The sequence below is a fragment of the Aulonocara stuartgranti genome (genome assembly GCF_965226115.1).
Source record: "Aulonocara stuartgranti genome assembly, chromosome: 3".
Taxonomy (NCBI): Eukaryota; Metazoa; Chordata; class Actinopteri; order Cichliformes; family Cichlidae; genus Aulonocara; species Aulonocara stuartgranti.
In genome coordinates this window covers 19178712-19201871 of record NC_138941.1, presented here as the reverse complement: position 1 = coordinate 19201871, position 23160 = coordinate 19178712, and the positions used below count along the sequence as shown (strand labels likewise).

The following is a 23160-nucleotide window of genomic DNA, read 5'->3' as shown; positions in this document are numbered from 1 at the left end:
GAGGTGTGATCATCACAGCAGAGGCCTTTGTGTCAAAGTCACTGAGGATCAAACAGAAACACATGAAGCAGATTTTCCTGTTCTGGCTTTTTATAGCAGATAACCTTCAAAATATTCTGCAGTCCATCAAAAACTGAAGCAAACCATGAATCAACATGTGAACATGAGCTGATGCTGCTGAAGTGAAGCAAAGTTACAGAGGTTTGATTACAGACACAGCTGAGAGTTTGTAATCTGTCATCATTTTAAAAGGTTTACATTTCTTCAGTATATCCACATTTGCAGCTGGTACCTCAACCTCCACTTTGTCCAACACAACTGCTGTCCACTGCCTCCATGACATTGTGATTTTGCTGTTGGTCTTCTGTCAGATCTTCATCAATCACTTCTGCACGGGGCACACCTTCAGACTCTGCAGCTGCATAACGAAAGCCTGTAAGATAAAATTAGACATAAGGTAAATGTACACCAATATTCCAATGACAGGTGTGTGATTCATCTGGAAGTTATGTGCGGATTAGTGTACAGTGATAGCAATTTAGTATGTTTTTAGAGGGGGGGGGGTTGTTTACCTCCGATGGGTGCTCTTTTTCGCTTCCGTTGCGTACGCCTTGAGTGCCGGTCCGAGTCTGATACAGGTATGTCGTCATGCCCCATGTGCAGTGTTGGTGCCCAGTCTGGATTTGTTACATCCATTTCATATGCTGGTTTGCCTGCAATAATGCCAAATCATAAGCTACTCAGTCGACATGACGTGGTTCTGCAGCATCACACATTAGCATGTTTTATCTCATTATCTATGACCTCAGCACGTTGAAAATAACACTAAAAGCCTTTCAAGAGTGATATGAATTAATTTAGAACTCACCGGAAAGAAAATGCCGTGAGCAAACCAACAAAAAGCTGGGGATTGCAGAGAACTCGATATCCGCTCGTCTCACCGCTGCAATCCAAGCCTGACGTCTTTGTTTAGTAATATCGGATACATGGGATCCCTCACGTTGCCTCCAGGATGGAAAATGATGAAAAGAGAGCCCGTTATCCAGCTTCTTGCCTTCACGATCGTGTGATCTAACGTTGCAACCGACAACACAACACGTACGATCCATAGCTGAAATGGTGTCCTTTGGCTGGCCTACTGTCATGGCGGAAGGGGGCATGGCCCATCTCCCGTGACATCACGCTCCAAAGCCCTATAGGTGGGAAAATGTACCATGTCGACCAATCAAAAATGATATGGAAACATGACATTTGGTTGTTTAGCAAAAGGGGGAAGTTTTAGGAGTGACCGGCAAGAGAGAGCGAGTGAGCGAAAGAGAGAGAGAGTTTTGATACGTGAGAGATTTGTGACGTTTACCGTGTTTGGTCTCAAGTTAGTTTGTTGTCTTGTGTATTTAGTGTGTAGCTGTTGTTTTGTTTTGTGTGTCAGTTCTACTAGTGATCGTCACAGTTGCTGCCTTAAAGCCAACAAAGGCAGATTGCAGTGTAAACGCTGAGTGACACACCTGCTGTCAGACCTGCAGGTTTATCCCTGTGCTGTTCTCATATGTGTTAGAGTGACACAAACTATTGTTTGACACCTGATTGTTCTGTAAATAGTTTGAAATGATTATATGAAAAACGTCTGAGCCTTGGCTGCATTTTTTGGTAAATAGTACCATATAACTTTGTTGTTTGCAAAACGTGTGCGTATTTTTAAAAATGTACAATCTCTATTTGCATTTCAAGTTATGAAGATGATTCGTTAAACATGTGTGTGGTTTTTACAGTCAAAATATCACTTTCTACTTGTATTTTAAATTTTGTCTGAATTTAGATAAATTGTGCTGATACAGTTGGTCAAAATGAGAAAATAACAGATTGGCAAGATAAACTGTTTTTAAAGGTAAAATATAGAGGCCACATCAAAAGTAGTCAAGAAGGGTTAAAGGCTAAAAGCAAAGTTGTCACCAAGTACTGTTTATATTTGTGTGTATTGCTGCAGCTTTTTTGAGTATTAATTTGGTGCCTTTGTGTGAAATAATGGTATTGTGAGTGATCCATATAGTCACAAAGAATAGCCACTTGTTTCTGTGCTACCAAAGTTCCCCGGCTTTCATTCAAAATGTGTTTATCGTCAGCACCTGCACATTAAACTACTTAAACATTATAAATGTCTTCAAGCTCACACTGAGGCCTGTGGGGTACTATCAGCCACTGAGACAGTACACACATTTATATGTGTTTGTATATGAATATTTCATACTTTAAGACTGCCTGTTTATTTAAGGGAGATGAACAAAATACATTGGAATTGTACAAAATAATATCATGGATGATAAATTAAATAGATTTTAAGTAGATGCTTGTGCATTCTTAAAGTCTTATATGTTGAACTGAACTATGTGATCTGTTCAAAGCCTTAATCTTAATTTGAAGTGAAATGTGCATTTTGAGTTTATACACTATGTATATAAGGCGACCGTTTCCTTTTGCAGTATTTTTGTGTGGTGTACTTTTCTATGTCTTAACAAAAGGGGAACAAAGGTGTTTAAGTTCACCTAGGATGATGTGTTTTAATTTTCACATGGTCTTGCTTGAATTTGACCCTGACAAAGGCGTATGAACTCTGTCAGCTGTTTGGAGTTTCCATTTTCTAAACTTCTACATTCTGAACCTTCTTCAGCTCTGAACAGATGATGAAACACTGAATGATTTCAAGCTCACACTTTGTCTAATAAACTTACATCTTTCATTCTTTATACAGATTGTGGAGCTGTGGTTTGTCAGAGATCAGCTGTGATTATCTGGCAGCAGCACTGAAGTCCAACCCCTCCCATCTGAGAGAGCTGCACCTGAGCTTCAACAACAAGCTGCAGGATTCAGGAGTGAAGCATCTGTGTGGTTTCCTGGAGAGTCCAGGATGTGGACTTGAAACTCTGAGGTCAGTCAGCATGTTTTAGTTGTGCTGAGATGAATATGATGTGAAAGTTGTGCTGACACTAAACTGCAGACATCAGGCTGATATTATACTGATCCACACTGAGGATCTTCATGGTAAAGTCTGTTTTCTTCTTCTCTGGTTTAGTCCATTGACTGCAGCAGAACAATGTTCACATTTCAAACCTTCAAAGAAGAAGAAAAATCCTCCACTGGATAATTCACTGTGAAACTCTCCAACTTTTCATTCCACCTTAAAGTCTGTCTGACACTGAAATCCAAAGCAAAATGTGCGTTTGCTTTACAGACAGCAGTCCAACACAAACATACACACATCATCCAAAACACAGTCCAACATCCAAATCTCCTCCACTGCCAGCATGAATGATGGGAAAGAGAAGGAGGAACACTCTGACATTCAGGGTTAGAATGAGTTTCATGAAGCAGACTGTGAAGATCAAAGCTGCATTAGAAAGCTTACATGAATGAATGAGTGGACAGAAGTGGACAGAGATCATCTGAAGCACTTCAAAGGCTTTAAATCAGCACATTTCTCTTTATTCTTTATCAACTCTGTTAGTTTCTCTCAGTTTTCTGTGGAATGAAGCTAACAGCAGGCTAATAAGATGCTGACCAATAGGTTTCTATTAAAGGTTGTAATTTGTATATGAAAAAGTGCTTTGGCTCAGCAGGGATCAGCTTACAGGTAGAATACAGCTGCTGGATGGGATTAGCATGTCATAGCTATCTACCAAACTGCTAACTGGGGGATTTCAGGCCATCTATGGATCATTTTTGCTAACTGTTTATTCAGCTTAGGCTCACAGGGCTGCAGCCTGTGCCCTAGCTGTCATAGGGCAAGAGGCGTGGTCCACCTGCACAGGTGAGCAGTCCATCACAGGGCCAACAGAGAGAGACAGAGAAGCACTCTCTCACATCCACACCTACAGCCAATTTAGAAGCACCAATGAACCTAAGCAGCATTTCATTGGACTGTGGGAGAACATCCAACCTCCACAGAAAGGCCAACAAGCTTCAGCCTACAACCTTCTTGCTTTAAGGCACTAGTGCGAACCACTTTTCCCCATTTCAGCCCAAATCCTGCATCTTCCTGTTTTTGACTCCAGGCCAGCTCCACTAACACTTTCTCATCAGACACTGCCACCTAGTGGAGGAAGTCTTAGTTCCATTTGAAGCTTCAGATGACAGTTAGTTCCTTTACAAAGAGGTGGAGGTGGTGGGGCCACAGCACCATCATCACTGAGTGCCATAGGACACTTAACCTTTGTTTCCATATGCTGGGAACTTCCTGTTGTTCCAAGGAGGACTGGAAAATGTGTGAAAATCTCCCAGTCAGTTCCTCACAGCACACTTCAATCATTTCCCTCCCACAGCATCAGGACCAGGGCTTTTTCTCTCTTTGGTCCCACTAAGAGATTTCCACACAAACACCTCATCAGTGGGACTCTCAGAGCTACCAGCCCTTTGCTACAATCACAAAGCTCTTCATTGAAATCAATGATATCAAAGCTGGAATCAAATGAGTCCAAGTCTTCTGCTGATTCAGCATCACATTCATCTTTGCTCCTTGTTCTGCATCCCCACCATGGACTTCATTCCTTTCCAAGCCAGCCTTGAGTGTCCTTTATTCAGCTCATCCTCTGCTTTACTTTTACACCTGATTTTAGCTGCTTTATCTCTCTTTCAACAAGTTTCTGTGCCTCAATCTTTTTCTTCTCTCCCTCATAACAAGACAGCTTCTTCTGCCTGAGAACATGTTGGAGTGATTTACTAATCCAGGGCTGCTTATTGGGGAAAATACTTCCTGTTTCCAAAGTAATCCCCATTTTTCCCAGAAAGAAATGTAAGTAGAAATCGATGATCTAAGTGAGAACATGAGCCTTTAAAAAGTCCCAGTGGGTGCAGTCAAAGCAGTCCCTCAGTCCCAGTATAGAGTCTTTGGTCCAGACTGGAACAACTGTGTGCCCAGTTTGAGCTCTCTTCAGTGCTGTGACCTGACAGACCCAGAGGGGCCATCACATCACATTTAGAAGCTCCCCTAATGGAGCCACAACACATGTCCAACACTTAGTCTGTCTTGTTGGACCAACTGGAAGAAATGATTCAAGGACTTAGTCACAGAACAGAGATTCAAATCTCCAAAATCCAACTGGCTGCATCAGGACATATAGTCTGAAACTCTGCACAGTTTCCTGTTTGAAGCTGCTTCCTGTTGGCTTCAGCTGTTTGGAGTTTCCATTTTCTAAACTTCTACATTCTGAACCTTCTTCAGCTCTGAACAGATGATGAAACACTGAATGATTTCAAGCTCACACTTTGTCTAATAAACTTACATCTTTCATTCTTTATACAGATTGGAGAGCTGTGGTTTGTCAAAGATCAGCTGTGATTATCTGGCAGCAGCACTGAAGTCCAACCCCTCCCATCTGAGAGAGCTGGAGCTGCAAGGAAACAACCTGAAGCATCCAGATGTGAAGCAGCTGTCTGATCTTCAGCAGAGTCCAGACTACAGACTGGAGACTCTGAGGTCAGTAGAGTGATGGAGTGAGTGGGTGGTGCTGTCAGCAGTATTGTACTAAACACAGTCAGTATGAAACAAAGATCCAGTGTTTCCTGTAAAGCTGCAGCTTCTCAGTGAAGCAGTGAGAGGAGAATGGTGACAGGCTTCAGGATTGGACACAAACACTTCCTGTTTCTGACCTTTATGGTCACCATAGTAACGGCTGACACGCTCTGATCAAACACTGTCAACAGCCAATCAGCTCTCTGAACAAAGCAGCACGCAGACCAATGACTGCATTCGTTTCCAAGTTTAAAGCAGTGAAGAACACAGTCTGTAGGTGAGGAAGAATTTAGTGAGAGCAGATGTTTGGATGGAATTCCTCCAGTTAACAGCTGGAACCGTCCATCTGGATTGTTGGGCTTGTTGTTGGGGTTCCTACAGAGCTCAGAGTGGACACACCAAGGTTCTTCTAATGAATGAAAGTCCAAACTCAAACTAGGAGGGAAAAACATTTTCAGCAACTTCAATAAAAATCCAAAGATTAGAAAAAGTGAAGCAACAATGAGTCCTAGTACAGTCCCAGCACTGAAGTCCCTGCTGCTCTTTATACTGGATGTGCTGCATCACTGACTGACAGCTGATGAAGAGTCTCTGGAAACACTCGTTTATCTCCTCTGCTCTTCCTTCTTCTCTCTGCAGGTGGAGGCTATGATGGTAAACAGGACGGTGTGTGTGCTTAGAGAGGAGGAGCTGTGTCCTGATGATCCAGAGAGGTTGAAGCAGCAGCAGCTTGTGTGTAGAGACGCTCTGACTGGGCCATGTTACTGGGAGGTGGAGAGGAGAGCTTCATCCAGCAGTGACTGACAGAGGAATGAGAAGAAGTGCAGATGACTGTCAGTGCTGCAGAGTGAACTGCTCTGAGAACAGCTCCACTGTCAGACACAATGTAGAGTCCAGCATCATCCCTGTGTGTCCCTCTGGATCTGACAGAGGATCATCAGTGTATCTGGACTGCTCTGCTGCTGCTCTGTCCTTCTACAGTCTCTGCACAGTCTCTGTCTGACTCTGGCTACATTTTTGGCATTTATATTCTTGGTTGCTCTCTTTATATTTTTCACATGCAAAATGTGCCCATCTTTGGCAAGATTCACACTGCACCTGGAAAGGAAAAATAAATGGCTCATATTCTGTTTGGTGAATACTATTACTCAACATTTTAATTATGATTGGCAAGTAATGATACTAAGACTTATGTGTTTCTTTTGTTTTGTTTTGTTTTACCATTTCAATCATGCTGCGGTCAGCGTTAGCATCTAACATGGAGCAAACAATGCAGTAGCAGCGTTCCCTGAAACACAATCATAGTTAGGTTTTAATCAAACATTATTTATTGAATAATTAAAAAATAATAGTACATTTTTTCCAAATATACTTCCTGGAAAATTAGTCTAAATTAGACTTTGAGAAGGGTCTTATCTGAAAGTGTTTGAAGAGCACTATTTGTACTGTGCTGTTTGAAAAGCACTATTTAAATTGGAAGTACGCACTAACGTGATAAGGACTTTACTGGACTTACCTCGATTTTCAAGTAGGGTGCAAGCTATCTGCATTCGCTCCAGCACAACTGCCTCTGTAGTGGTTGACACCTCACTGACCTCTCCAAAATCAAGGTAGTGTTCTGCAAACTGTGAGATTGATCATAATTAGAATGTAAAGTCTTAATTAGGTAAAGGATAGGATAATTATAAGCCACAAGGCTTCAGCCTATTCCTTTTTCAGTTACTGTATGATTAAGTACTTCTATGTAAAATGATCATCTTTGTTGTTGTTGACCGAAATAACTTTCACTTCACTTAAATTCACTTAAAGTCTTAATTCTAGCTAACAAGAAACTGAATCATTTGAATAAGGGTTACCTTTAACAGTAAAACTCCACAACTGCAGGAATCCTGTCGCTTGTTGTGTTGCATAGTCTGTAACTGCCACTCCATGGTGTCTTCATGCCCTCTCATCCTCAGAAAATTCCTAGTTGAACAAAAGTGTTTGTAATGAAACAAGATTTTTTTTTTTAATCTAAGAATAACACCTCAGTATCATACATACCTCCAGTTGCGCAGAATTTTCCTGTCATAAACACCTTCATTCCCATGGGGTCTATGAGCAGTATTTTCTGTGCAGAAATGTTGACAATCTAAAGAAAAAGTTAAATTAAAAATTACAATTGTTTGTGCCACTGAAAACTTATTTAAAAATAACACTTTGTGCAAGAAACTGCTTCACAACAAATTACGCAAATTAATAACAAAATGAACACATACCACAAGAATCCAGTGTGTACCAAAGTTCACAGGGCACAGCCACGTCTTCAACTGGGAACTTCATCTGTGGGATTGGAAGTGCAGAGTAATTTGGATTTACTTAGGTACCATGCGTCTCAGGGTGTTTTCAAATATAGTCTTCTTTAAAGGAACCGAACTCTTTCCTCAGCAACAGAAAGGAGTCAACTGTTTGGACCACTTCTGAGCTTTCAACATACCAGTTGAGGCATCTGAACTGCCCAGAAAACAATGAGCTTGCAACTACTGAACAGAGCAGGTGTGCAGCATTCTGCACAAGTATAGAAAAATGTTATAGAACAGTAAATAGGGTTTTTTTTATTTCAAAATTAGTAGGTAAATGACATTTCTTACTTACCTTTCGTCTCTCAATAACACGGTGCAGATATGCATCAATGACCTGTTTTGAAAAATCTGAGTTTATACAACAACAGCAACAATTTTTGAAGTAACTGCTTGAGTGCTGTACACAAAAACATCTAAAGGAATCGAATTGCTGATAAAGGTTCTTTCTGCATATACTGAAACTGGGTATTATGATGTCACAGATGTCACAACATCTGTGTTGTGGTTGATAACATTTTTTCCTATTGAAGTGAATGGGTGAAACCTTATCAGAGTTTTGCAATACAAACCCCCCGACCTACTCGCACATTTTAAACTATTAATGGTCTCTGCACTGCAAATGCTTCAGAAGGAGCAGAACCTCGAAATCAGAATCAATAATGATAAGTTCTCTTACCTCATCAGAAACCACCGTGACCCCTGCAGTGTTCGAAAAATAACTTGTATGGTCCAACAGCTGCCTCCAAGCGCCCAGTATCCTTTGCACGCCATAGCCTCTTTACTAAAAGAAAAATATGATAAGTTAGCTTAGGCATGCATGAGATTTCTAGTGGATACGCTTGGTAAAGGCCGACGGGCCACAACAGGAAAAAGTCAATACAATAGGCATGCATTTACACGCAGAGAAATAGGAAAGGTACAGCGGGTGGGCAAAAGAGAAAATTACTGACAGGCAGATCCATTTCCAGACTTCCACAAGCTCAGTGCACGTTTCTTTACATCTAATATGAGTTGAAGACTGCAAAATGCAAACAAAGTCATGCAACAGTCAATTAAGTTGCAACGCCAAACTGGCAACAAATGACCAACTGGTCAAAAAGAGTTGTTCACTATGTCACCTTCATTTTCTAAGCTTTGTTTCTGGGAGGGAAGTTCTTGTTCACGCGTTTCTGGTCCTGGAACACAATTAAACTCCTTGTGTCAGCCGTTTTGGGTGCATAATGAATCCTCTGGACTTTGCTGGCACTGAGGGTTAGCAGTAGGATGGCAGGGAGGCATCTTCAGGTCTGTGCTGCTGTTCACTGTCTGACTGCGAGTTGGGTATTTTTACTTGTCACTGATATTTACATGGTGGCTTCTTCTCTACGGCTTGATATGGTCAATGCTGTAGTGATTTCTTAAAGTTGCTCCTTCTGTGTTTTTTAATCTCACACATTTGCCAGCGATGTCTTGAATGGTGTAGGGTCCTGAAAAATCTCGATCAAGTCTTCCTCCCTTCCTTCCATGTTTCGTGTTCAAGAGAAGAACTTCATCTCCAACGCTGTACACAAGGTTTCTGTACTTCTTCTGGACTCGTCTAGCATAAGCTTCCTTTTGTAAGTCTTGGGACTTTGCCATATTTTCCTCTACAGTTTTTTTTAACTTGCTCTTGTGCGTCTCTTGTAGAAGATACAAAGTCACCGTAACTCGACTCCTCAGGGAGAATGATGGAGGACAGCTAAAATTTTCACATTTTAAATTACAATTAGTCCACCACCAGCACCTTTGTTTTGGCCACATTCAGTTTCAGGTGATTCTCCTCACGAACCGACCAATCAGTCCTCTGTACTCCTCTTCCCTTCCCATTCCCTCTTTAATCCAGGATCTCAACCAGTTTGTTATGTTCTCTCTTATAACTTAACTGGTAAAGTAACAACACATTTTTGGTTGTTAGTAACTTACTTTATTAACCATGTTGTGGAACGGCACAGGCATATCAATGCACACATGCACCACGCTTGGTGTTCTCTACTTTACCACAAAATATAGACTGATTTTACTAAATACATCACAGCTCCTCCCATCCAGCTTTGATGAACACATTAAGTATCAAACAATCGAGATATTTTCAGGTAAATGCCGTAACCCAATAATTGTACTTAAACTGAAATATGACACCTACTCAGTGATTTACAACATAGAGGTAGGTTGTTTCCTCTTAAACATTTTAACTGCTTTCCTTACAAAATGAACTGGAAACCTATAAGTTCAGTCTCTGAGGTGCTCTGGGATTTCTCTCAGGGTAACGTCTGCCTGTTTGGTCAGAGTCCATAGTGCTCTGTGTGGAAAGTTCAGGTGTTTGAACATTGGTGGTTTCACATAAACCCTGAACCTCAGGTGGTGAAGCGAGGGCAAACTCTTCTGAATCTTGAGGTGTAGATGTGTCCTCTCAGGTTGCTCTGGAACCACGTGACATTCTGCATCTAGAATCTGATCAACATGTCTACGCCAGACTAAGTTGGCTCCAACATTTATGGTGTATATCAGCGGTCCGGTCCGTGAACGAATCGTGCCAGAATGCCATTTCTGACTTGGGTCTCTGCAGTCTCTGGCGAGAACTTTTTGTCCAACATTGAAGAACCTGGTTTTGTTTCTTGTTGCTTCCACCATGGAAGACTGTTTATCTTGGACATCCTTGCGAATGTCTGGTTTCAGCAAATCTAGATGTGATCTCAGATCTCATCCCATGAAGAGCATTGCAGGTGTGTGTCCAGTTGTTGCATGAGTGGTAAGACAGTAAAAAAATTGTCAATTTTCTGTTGTAGCGGTTTCCCCTCTGTGCGACTGGCTGGTTCAGCTTTGTTGCAGGATGATGGGGAGCTGAAGTGATATGTCGTATGCCGTTACTCCTAAGGAAACACTGGAACTCCTCTCCAGTAAACTGATGACCATTGTCACTTACGAGCTGTTGTGGCGGACCTGTGCGTGCAAACGGTGACCAAAGACTATTGATCGTGCTGGCAGCTGTTGCTTGCTTTACGGGGAAGATTTCTGGCCACTTTGAGTGGGCATCAACCACAACCTGGAACATTTAGTCCATAAATGGGCCAGCATAGTCTATATGAATGCGTTGCCATGGAGCAGATGGCCACTCCCACGCGTGTACAGGTGCTGTTTGAGGCTGGCGCAGCGTCTGCTGGCAAACAATGCAGGATTTAGCCATATTCTCCATTTCACAATCAGTGCCTGGCCACCAAACATAGCTTCTAGCAAGACCTTTCATCTTAACACCCAAATGTCCATCGTGCAGTGAGTCCAGTACCTTTGTACGTAGTTTGGGTGGCAGGATGACACGAGTTCCCCACATGACACATCCTTGGCAAACGGATAGTTGGTCTTTGCGGGTGGAGTACGCAGAGAACTGAGTGTCACTACAGGACAGCCAACCATTCACAGTAAGATCGTTTGACAAGATTGTGTTTTGGCTCGTTTCTCTTTTCACCTGAGCACTTGTGACAGGTAGGGGTTCCATTTGTGTAACATGAAACACAGTAGCTGGATCAGTCATTTCTTCGGTGGGTTGCATGTGTGGAAGACGTGAAAGTCCATCTGCATTTCCATGTAGCTTTGTCCCTTTGAACTCAATGGTGTAGGTGTGTGCACCCAGGAACAAAGCCCAAGCAAGCGTGCCGCAGCCATGGTTGGAATACCTTTCTGAGGGTTAAAGATGGACACCAGCAGTCGGTGGTCTGTGATCAGGGTGAAGTGTCATCCATATAAATACTGATTAAACTTCTTCACTCCCCACACTAGACTGAGTGTTTCTCTGTCTATCTGCGTATAGTTGTGCTCGGCTGCATTTAGGGACCTTGAGGCAAAGGCAAGTAGTCGTTCGGATCGATCAGGCATTTTGTGAGATAGCACGGCACCAATGCCATATGGTGAGGCATCACAGGCGAGGCGAAGTGGTAGCTTGGGGTCAAAGTGTGTCAGAACCTCCTCTGATGTAATGAGCTGCTTAACTTAACTAAATTAAATGCCTCTTCATAGTTTGTCCATTTCCATTTGACATTTTGTTGCAGCAGAGAGTTCAGCGGGTGCAGGACTGTTGAAAGGTTTGGTAGAAACTTGTGGTAATAATTAAGCCCAAGAATGAACGTAGCTGACTCACATTTTTAGTGTCTGGTGCCTTCAGGACTGCTTCAACTTTGTCCTCGGTTTTGTGGAGCCCATGTCTGTCGATCTTGTGTCCACAATACTCAATGGCATCCTTGAAGAACTCACATTTGTTTTTGTTTGCTCTCAATCCATATTTTTCTAGCCTGGCCAGGACTGCTGTTAGGTTAGCCAGATGAGTCTGACCGGCTGGAGCAGCATCTAATAACCAACTCACAAAATAAAGAAAAATAAAAACAAACCAACAAACACAAAAACACCAGACATCATGATACAGACTTATAATTTGCACCAATGTTTTTTCGAAATTCTATACACGAAAGTGAGCGCGAGAGCCCTCGGTGCGCCTGCTCGCTGCCAAAGTCAAAGTAAACTTTATTGTCATCTCCGCTACAGACAGTCCAGTATACAGAGATATGAGATGACGAGGCTCCAGTTACAGCAGTGCAAGTAAACAAACAATAAGAAGAGTAAGAAAATAAATATACACTTTAGGACCAGGGGTAAAGGATCAATAACAATTTAAATTTACAGTTTGAGGGGAGGGGGCCCCTGCTGCTTCCAAAAAGAGCACATTTCATTTATAATGTTGTAAATCCAAGTCCATTATGTATTCATGATTTGAATCCTGGGTTGTGTGAAATCTCAGAAATGCACCCTAGATGAAGTGAATCTGTGAACTAAGGTGTAGGTCTATTAGATCATGTTGTGGTGATCCTTGTGTTGGGGGATTTGTGTTCATACTGGAGTGCAAAATTAAAACCAATGGAAGATGGACAAGGAAAGTTCAAAGCCATCATGGTGCTCAACTTAGAAAAAATAGAAAAGAAGAGGAGGAGAAACGAGCAAAAGATGCAGGTAAGCAGATGTGTGATTGGATAATGGCAGGTCATCCTGAAACTATCAGAATCAGAGTGAGTCAGAAATTATGTGGGTTACAGTTGCTCCAAGAAGAAATGGTAAACAAACAAACAGTAACAGACTAAACTCCAAACAATACATTATGTTACAGATTTAAATATTAATTAGTCCTTGTCAATTGTTGATTTGTCCTGTTCTCATTGTATGACGAATTATGATGGCTGTTTGGTAGCCGTCTGCATACAATGCATACTCTCTCTCTCTCTCTGTGTGTGTGTGTGTGTGCAGCAGCTTTATGTTAATGTGTGTAAGGATTTGTGTCTGTGTGTGTGTGTGTGTGGGGGGGGGGGGGCGCCAGAGGGATTGTTCGCCCAGGGTGCCAAACAGGCTAGGACCGCCACTGCCTGCAAATAAACAACATTGACATCAAAAGTTTTACATTTCCTAAATGTATCCCACAATCTGAATATAACACCCACTTCCCCACGTTTGATCCGCTGTGTTAAATATGATTAAGAACAGAATTCAATCATTTGCAAATCCTGTAAACCAGTATTTTAAACAAAGTGAGAAAATGAAACATTTAAAGAAAAATATTAGCCCATTTTGAATTTGATGGCAGCATCCTCTCTCCAAAAACTAAAGGCTTTACGATGTTTAGTGCTGGACCATGTTGGTTAATGTGTAAACTTCTGAAACGTTCAACAGTTTCCATTTTGATTAACCTGACCAACATCTAACATAGAACACCTTTGAAGTGGACCTCGCAGCCTGTGGATAACTTCAAACACGTCGAGGTCTTCAGAGGCTGAACTTTGACCCAGCATCACAAGGAGCGCCATAAACACTTGTTACGGTTATTAGAAGGAACCCAGCCTTTAGACATCCCCACAATGACATCGTGACCAAGGGTCTGTTGCATGATTTTTAACATGGCTACAATGTGTCGTCTGCTGAGTCATCGTTTAATACAACAACGTACTGAAAGAGAGCATTCAGCATCTGACTGAGCTGGACTAACCTTCCCTTTCAAAAGTGAAAACTGCAACATAAAACTGGAATACAACCAACTTCTAATGAAATGTAACATTTTATAACATGAACACAGATTCCAGGTGAGCTGTGTCTTCCAGGACTGGATTTACCAGAACAGGTATGAGGATGGTGCCTGACGGGTATGTACGAGCTGGAGTGGATCCCAGCTAACACAGGGTGAGGAGACAGACGACCGTTCACGCTCACACTTATTCACCAGTTAACCTAACCCCACTACCTGAATGTCTGTGAACTGTGGGAGGAAGCCAGAGTCCCCTGAGAGGACCCACACAAACACGGGGAGAACATCCAACCTCCACAGAGACTCTCTCTGCACTAAAAGCACAAAATAAAAATCACACCGTCATGTAATTCAAGAAACTGGTCTTAAAAACATTTAATCTAATATGTCCACATGGAGCCCGTGTTAAGGTCCGTACTGGGCTTCAGAACATCAAGTGAACAACGTCAGATGGGACCTGGGTGCGTTGTCTCCTGATAGAAAGTGCTGAGGATCAGAAGGACTCAGGGACAACACGATATCTGTCCAGCAGAGGGCAGCATTATTCCAAACGGCTCATCGAACTATTAAACAAATGCACAGACTGCACAAACACAATGACTGCAACTCACAACGAATTACACCAATTACTACACCAAACTACAACATCGGCCTATGGCATCAATTAGTGCATAAAGCATACATCAAGTTACAGCCAAAAATGCATCAAAATGACTCAAGCTGGGGTCAACAGGTTTCCCCTCATGCTCACCCGACCTTTCTGCTCATCAGGTGAGTGCAACCACATTTATCACCTAACACGCCCACGAGTCACGCCTCACACCCGTGCACCAATACAAGGTGTGCATTTAAACCAACCCTCTTAATCCAAAACAAAAAGGAACAACTCATATGGCTCCTACACTTGTGCTCAAGAACTCAGTCCTATATTTTAGGTTATTCTGAATAAATCGTTCATGCCCTCTCTTGGGAAAGAAGCTGTTGTGGTTCCTGGTCCTAAATCTAGTCGTCCAAAAGTTCTAAACGACTTCAGGCCTGCTGCCCTCACCTCAGTCTTTGAACAAATCATCAGAAATGTGATTATGGAAGACACTGAACTTCAGCTTGATTCAATGCAGATTGCACATGAGCCCAATAGAGGAGTGGAGGACGCGCTTTTGATTCTACTTCACCTGATTGTCAAACATGTAGAGAGTAAAGGACTTCAGTTCATCGATTTCTCTGCTGCTTTCAATAACACAGCCCCAGATTTGAATCAAAAGACTTTTAGAACAGTTTGAAATCCGGACAAACCTGAGCAAGTGCAGTCATATAAATATCTTGGGGCCATTGAGTCTGTTTTATCATGAGAATGATGCAGGACAAAGTCTTATAAAAGCAGCTTTGTCCCTGCTGCCGTCACTAAACTTAATAACTAATAACTGTTTTTCTGATTTGATTCATCGCGTCTAATTTCCAAATATGTGTCTGTCAGGTTTAAATCGATGTGTGTGTTTGTGAAGGGATGACAAATGCTATTATTTTTCTGTAAAGCAAATTTACGTAAAAGTAAAGTAACCTTGATATGTCAGGATGTAGATGTCCCACCCAAAAACGTCATCAGCCCTGAAACATCGGTACTGTTCCAGGCAGCATTGCTGTCCACACGTCCATCAGAGTGTTAGAGGCGGCTGCCACGGATGTTGCAGTCTGCTCTCTGTTTCCATGAAACAACCACACTTGAAATGATCATTAAAGCTACCTGTACTAAAGGAAGCTGAGAACATGGCAGACGTGGGACTGACTGTGATCAGACTGTGACGATTGTTCTTGAGCAGATCTACAGGTCAGCTGTTCCACATCATGTTTCTAGGATGGAGCCGTTTGGAATAATGCCGCCCTCTGCTGGACAGATATCGTGTTGTCCCTGAGTCCTTCTGATCCTCAGCACTTTCTATCAGGAGACAACGCACCCAGGTCCCATCTGACGTTGTTCACTTGATGTTCTGAAGCCCAGTACGGACCTTAACACGGGCTCCATGTGGACATATTAGATTAACTGTTTTTAAGACCAGTTTCTTGAATTACATGACGGTGTGATTTTTATTTTGTGCTTTTACTGCAGAGAGAGTCTCTGTGGAGGTTGGATGTTCTCCCCGTGTTTGTGTGGGTCCTCTCAGGGGACTCTGGCTTCCTCCCACAGTTCACACACATTCAGGTAGTGGGGTTAGGTTAACTGGTGAATAAGTGTGAGCGTGAACGGTGGTCTGTCTCCTCACCCTGTGTTAGCTGGGATCCACTCCAGCTCGTACATGCCCGTCAGGCACCGTCCTCATACCTGTTCTGGTAAATCCAGTCCTGGAAGACACAGCTCACCTGGAATCTGTGTTCATGTTATAAAATGTTACATTTCATTAGAAGTTGGTTGTATTCCAGTTTTATGTTGCAGTTTTCACTTTTGAAAGGGAAGGTTAGTCCAGCTCAGTCAGATGCTGAATGCTCTCTTTCAGTACGTTGTTGTATTAAACGATGACTCAGCAGACGACACATTGTAGCCATGTTAAAAATCATGCAACAGACCCTTGGTCACGATGTCGTTGTGGGGATGTCTAAAGGCTGGCTTCCTTCTAATAACTGTAACAAGTGTTTATGGCGCTCGTTGTGATGCTGGGTCAAAGTTCAGCCTCTGAAGACCTCGACGTGTTTGAAGTTATCCACAGGCTGCGAGGTCCACTTCAAAGGTGTTCTATGTTAGATGTTGGTCAGGTTAATCAAAATGGAAACTGTTGAGTTTACACATTAACCAACATGGTCCAGCACTAAACATCGTAAAGCCTTTAGTTTTTGGAGAGAGGATGCTGCCATCAAATTCAAAATGGGCTAATATTTTTCTTTAAATGTTTCATTTTCTCACTTTGTTTAAAATACTGGTTTATAGGATTTGCAAATGATTGAATTCTGTTCTTAATCATATTTAACACAGCGGATCAAACGTGGGGAAGTGGGTGTTATATTCAGATTGTGGGATACATTTAGGAAATGTAAAACTTTTGATGTTAATGTTGTTTATTTGCAGGGTTTAAAAATAAATGTGTTTATTGTTTGAAACTCATACTTGGCCTTCTACTCTTCATGGCTGCTTAACGAAGCTAACAGGGTGGACAGTCTGAGGAGCTGGGAAAGAAAAGCGTCTGAACTGCTTTAAATTTCTTGAAGACATTTTATCCAAGAAGTTTCTTCAGTTCTGAGAGAACGGCGCGGCGGTGGGTGTGGATAATGTTGCCGAAAGAAAACGGCGGAAGAGGGGCGGCTGAAGAGTAAACTTTCAGAAGTAAGTACTGAATATTATGTCACTTATTTATGTGCAGATGTTTAATAATGAAAAACATTAAAACATTCCTGTTGGCCACATGTTGGCAGAGTTATGTGACATTAGTGATGTTTGTACTTTCAGCGTTTACTTGGTTTTAAAGCCTTTACTTTAAAATATACGCTGTTCAATAGTCGACCTTAATCCTACAGAGAATGTGATGATTTTGTGGATAATTAAAGTCAGTCATTTATCCACAAACACAACAAGCTGAAAGTCAGTGATGCTGCTCGGTTTGCAGTCCTGAATATCACGGCACAAGCAGGATTCACTGCACTGTTAATGTTAGCTATGTTATATTGCTGCCTCTGTTCGGTGGTGTCGAGCCAAACGGACTTTAACGTGTGTTTGAACGAGCTGACGGTTCACTCGTTAAGCTGAAAGAAAGATGCTTTAATCACAGCAGTCACACATGTGTCCACTGCACCATCTGGGAACTCTTCTTGTTTAGCACTCGTAATAACACAAACACTAAATCCTCCTTCTCTGGTGCTGTTGTGTAGCAGTGTGTACACCTGAGACTGTCACCTGTCTGTCTGTCCTGCACAGGGCTGAACTGGGACAAAAAATCGGCCCGGGCATTTTGACTAGAGACCGGCCCACCAAAAATGTGACGTCATTCAGGGGTAAAAACTGCAAAGGATTCTGGGAACTTGTGGCAAGAGGTACTAGCGCATGCAGGCTTTCAATTGAACTCAGCTACAGAGCGATAAAAAGAAACACAAAAAATAGCCGGTGTTGTGCCAAAAAGTGATTGTCTGCCAAAAAGTGATTGCTCGTATTTAAATTGCTATAAGTAACTTGTTGGGCTATAATATGTGAAACATATGTCAAATGCATCCCTCATGGATGACATAAAGTCATCTCTCCATCTCCATCTCCTGCTCTTTTATTTCTCTCTCTTGCTCCATCTCTCTCTGCTGCTCTTCTGTCTCCTCTGTCACAGACTTCTCCACTTTTGATGATAAATCAGCCTGGTGCAACATGTAAGGATTGGCACAATTTGTTAAGATTTTGAGGAGTTTGAGAAACTAACCTTAAGCATAAAATAAAATTTACTATCAGTAACTTCATAGCACCCGCCCAGCAGTATATAAACTCCGTCATGCTAGCTAGTACCAGTTATTCTAAGCGACTGTAAAAAGTCAGCACAACGAAAACAAACTACAACTAAACTTGGTTTATATCTGACACAGATAGACAGCAGGTCATAACTTCTTACCTGAAGTTCAGTTCCTCTGCCACTATGACCGGTGGCGGCCTCGGGTCTCTCCTCCTCTTGCCTCCCCTTTCCCTTATCCACCTGCTGGCCTCCACCACTTGCTGATGTTGCTAAATCTGTGGAAGCTATGCCACAGCTACCGCCAAACAATTCAGTTATTTTTACATATTTGGCAGCGTCTGCCTGAAGGGCTTGTTTCTTTTTGGCCCTAATTTTTTCTGCACCTTCTTTCCTTTTTTTGTTCTCCATTTTCTTTAGTTCATTTATAAGATTGCTAAACAAGGGGGAGGGTGCATCCGACCTCCTCGGCTGTAATTGGTCCAGCCCAGAGTCGATCATGACCAATTGGCCAATCCAACACCTTTCATTATTTATACCCTTCCAAAAAAAAAAAAAATCGATCGGCCCATAAAAGCAAAAAATCGCCAGCGGCCCACCGGGCAAATGCCCGGTATGCCCGATGGCGAGTCCAGCTATGGTCCTGCACTCTCTCTCTGTTTCTTTCTCTCTGATTGTGGAATAAAAGTATGAACATGTGTTTATAAGTCACACTTGTGTTTGAATCCTGCACCTTATCACACATTTGATTTCCATGTGTGACGACTGCAAGTGTCCAGAGTGAGGACAGACTGAGGGACCCACTGCTGCACATCATCTGTGAGGCTTTGCAGCCCTGATGATCCACCAGGACAAACTCAGCAGTGTGTGAGGAAGAGGAAGAGCCAGCAGCAGCTGACAGATGGAGAGAATAGACAGACTGTTCCCTGTTTGTGAAGGACTGCTAGGAAAGTTTAACATAACTGTCTGTGCTGAATCAGTCTTATTAGGTAATGTTCAAATAATGTTATCCTCCCAGTGTTTTCAGTGTGGGAGAAAGTACTCAGGGCCTTCAAGTTACACACTATGAAAGGCAGCAACAAGTTTAATGTTCAGAAACCTAAAGTCTGTATCAGCAGCAGAATGGAGCTAAAAATAAATGTTTGTTTCAGTTCTATGAGGCTTTGAGTATTTTGGATCAGTAGCACTGCTGTGTTTGTTGCATCATATTGCTGTGATTGTTTATATGCTTTATATATTCTGAGGTAAGTTGATCTATAGTGTTACATCATATTCTATAAGGATGTTATGTGTTTGTAGACTTTCTGCCCAGTTTGACCCATTTAGCAGAAGTCAGCCTGTTTAAGGCTCTGATGTCTATTCTGTATGACTTAAAGCAGTTATGACATGGTCTGATTTTCTCACCCAATAAAGGAATATTTCATTTATCAGTCTACTCTTCATTCTATCAGACACAGTTATCACAGCTCGTACATTTGCTTTTTACACATATATGTAAGCACTGAGCCACATTTAGTAATGCCAACATATTAAAAGAACAATATTTCTCTCTTATATATGATACATCTATATACACACTGTCACAGATACTTGAGTGTCTTTGAGTGAAGATTTAAGGTGATAGGAAATATAAATAACTGCAGCTTGAATCTTTGACACAGAGTTCATGCTTCAGAGTTCAGATGTTCAGAGTTCATGGACCGTTGAGGCTGCGAACTTTAAGGCTGCAGACCCTGAATTGGGATACAGCCATCGACTGTGGAAACCTTGCAAGTGGATCGTAAAGGTTGTTACAGAGTCTTTCATGTCTAAATTTGCCGTTAATAATTATATAATTGTAGGAATCATCTAGTTTGCTTACACTGATTACGTTGGCACTTTGTTAGCGCTACAACAACGGTCAGACCCCCGAGGCATCTAAACTTTAGTAAGAATGTGCACTTTTGACACCTCTGGTTAGCATTTAGTGGTCAGTTTCAAACGTATTTGATTTTTGCTTGTTATGAACAAATTCACTTCACTACTTTTCACGATCTGTAACATCAATGCACATTGTTCCATTTACTGCATATTGCACTTTATTCATGTCTCTCATTCCACCTGCAAAAACATTGTAAAGGTCGTCACAGAGAGTTTTATATATGTATAAATACTAATATTCTCTATTTATTCTGCTTTATTGCCCAGATGTTAGTTAGCCTTTGTTCAGTTGTCTTTTATATGTCAATAGATACGTATGTCACAAATAAAAGTTTCTTGTAAATTATGTTTTTGTAAAGAATTTTCTCCCAAATCTCTTACATGCTAACTGTAACGTGTTATTTCTGCTAAAACCTGAACTTAAATGTGTATATGGTGTTTATCTGTTTTTCTCTCTGTTTTAGATGCAAATATCAAATTGGAGTTCTGCCTCCAGGCCAGAATTGCAGGAATGCACCACGTGTTGGCTGTTTCACTGCCCTCTGTGCCCCACTTTCAGCCCTGCTGTCAGGGCAAAGATTGAGCAGCATATAAATGGACACATTCAAAGTGCTTTGCCTTTCAAAGGTATGTTGGTATTAAATATACCTCATAGTTAAAGTCATAAATATGCACTTCTTTTCAGCACCTCTGCAGGTCTTTGTTGACTTAAAAGTTATTTTTCACATTGTACAGTTCAGTTCATTCATCAGCGAGAGAAAAAAGTGTTTTCATTAAATATTTTTCCTGTTCACCACATTTCCTGACAGCTCTTGTGATCCACACCATTTTGCTTTCATTATTGAGGACGGCTTGGATATTTTTGTTAATATGTACAATCTGATTGTTAGATAAACTGACTGCATTCTATACAACTACATTTAAATTACATGTTTTTTCTTTTTTTCTCTCTTACAGACAAAATGATGTGCCGGTGCACTTTCACTGCCCTTCTGTAACATGACAGTCATACAGCGTGGGGATATGGCAAGGCAATTATTGTCATGTCAGCATTCAGGACTGCTCCCCACTGAACTCTCCGTGGAGCCTCGTCTCCCTCTCCATGTCTCGTCTCCAGCATCTAAACCATTTCCTGAATCTTGGGTAGAACATTCATGTGCTCCACCCTCTGTGCTAAATGAAACTGGGGCTTGTGGAAAGTCCATGAAAATGAAACGTCCTCACTGTGGTCTTAGTCTTCTTACAAAAAAACTTCAAGGCTCACATGATGAGGAGGCATTCAAACAGGTCAATAGATGTTTGCCTGGCCTGTCATCCACAGTGTTTTTGTGTAGAGGGACTTCTTCCTCTTTGTTTTTCAGTTTGCAGAGGACATGGAGCTCTTTTTAAAAGCATGTGCTGACGAGCAGAGACTACAGGTCAAAGCGATGTTTGACATTTAATGGACAGATGAAGGCACTGGCTGTTTGTTTGTGTTTTTTATCTGTTGTTTGTTTTTCAGTGTACAGAATTCCAGTTAAACTTATTATAAAATGCTGTTCACTTGTTTCCATACTTATAGTAAAAAATTTAAGTGTAAATGTAACAGCATTGTTTATACTTGTAACTTCAGAGTAAAAAGCTTATTGTTGATATTAACATTAATGTATTATCCTGTAATCAATAATATTTTTATGCATTTTACGCATTAACCCTCTGATCTCTATCCTGGCCATTTGGGGCCACTTCACTTCTCCTTGTTTGACTGCTACACTGCAGTGGACCAAAAGAATGACGCAGGTTTGATCTTAAGGCTCTAATAGTTGTGTGTGTTGTGCATGACATTGCAACGCAAACATGTATTTGCAAGATAGACTGGAATAAATTATGATGCATCAAATATTACACAGGCTGCAGTGAATTGTTGTTGATACAGGTTATTGAGCTTTGAGTTTCCCAGTCAAACGTAGCTTTGACACACATGCTAACACTCTTACTCTTGTACATTTCATAACAAGACACCAAAGCCAAAATATTAGCTCTCAAAAGAAATTCAAAGCTGCAGCTGCAGCACACACAGCAACAAACACTGTTAGTAAATGTGTCCTGGAGTTTCTGCAGGTGCAGAAAGTGCTGCTGCTGTAAGTCAGCCTAACAGCTTCCAGATCACTTATATTTCTGGAAAGATGGCAAGAAGGGCATCACAGCTCATTTCTACAATCTCCCAGATCTTGGAATACAAGCCCCTGTCCCATGAAAACCACTTCACAGTAGTAGGAGTCCACTAAAACCTACAAATGAAGAGTGATCCTGGAAGAAATAGGGCGCACACTAGTGACCTCAACAGTTGCAAGACAGCCTTGTCCCCGATGCTTATATGAAAAAAAATATGAAGATTTATGAAACCATTAGGACTTTATTACTGTTTTATCTGAAAAGCTACTGGTAATATTTAACCTAACTGGGATTTAAAGTGTAAAAAACAGAATGTAGATAAAATTTTGGTTTTGATGAAAAGGAGTGGAGCTTGTGAGCCACAATGTAAGCAGTGTTGCTTTGCTGACATGCACTCGATGCTGGCAGTACAAGCATTGTAGTGGTTCTTATGTTTTTGTAAACTAACTGTATAATATATTGAGCCATTCAACAGTACACAAATGTTTGTAGGCTCCTTTTTGTATGCAACCTGCATGTCTTTCTGAATTAATTGTTTGTTTATATCATGTTTTTCAGGACAAAGAAGAAGTTAAAGTCAAGTGGAAGCCCTGCTCAACATGGTATGTAGTAACAACTTTGTTGGACGGGAACAGACATTCATACTGTTGATAAATAGTTATCACCTCAATTTGAATTCATGTATTTGGACTAAACTAAATTGGGAGCTGTTAGCTGTCAAGCTGCTCCTCTGTGAGGAGCTTGATAGCTGTCCACCTC

At 41.5% G+C, this 23160-nt stretch overlaps 1 protein-coding gene and 1 long non-coding RNA gene across 2 annotated transcripts in view; both read left to right on the top strand.

The window, feature by feature from the left end:
- The window catches only part of LOC309700493 (uncharacterized protein), a 2098293-nt gene that overhangs the window by 1185631 nt on the left and 889502 nt on the right, over positions 1-23160 (top strand). Inside the window, exon 47 of the mRNA XM_082524046.1 lies at positions 2747-2923. Within this exon, the coding sequence (XP_082380172.1) occupies positions 2747-2923 (177 nt within the window). The remainder of the gene's footprint in view (positions 1-2746; positions 2924-23160) is intronic.
- On the top strand, positions 19962-21832 carry LOC309701551. The gene is made up of 3 exons (XR_014275089.1): positions 19962-20113; positions 20712-20874; positions 21205-21832. It is a non-coding gene; the product is annotated as an uncharacterized lncRNA (long non-coding RNA).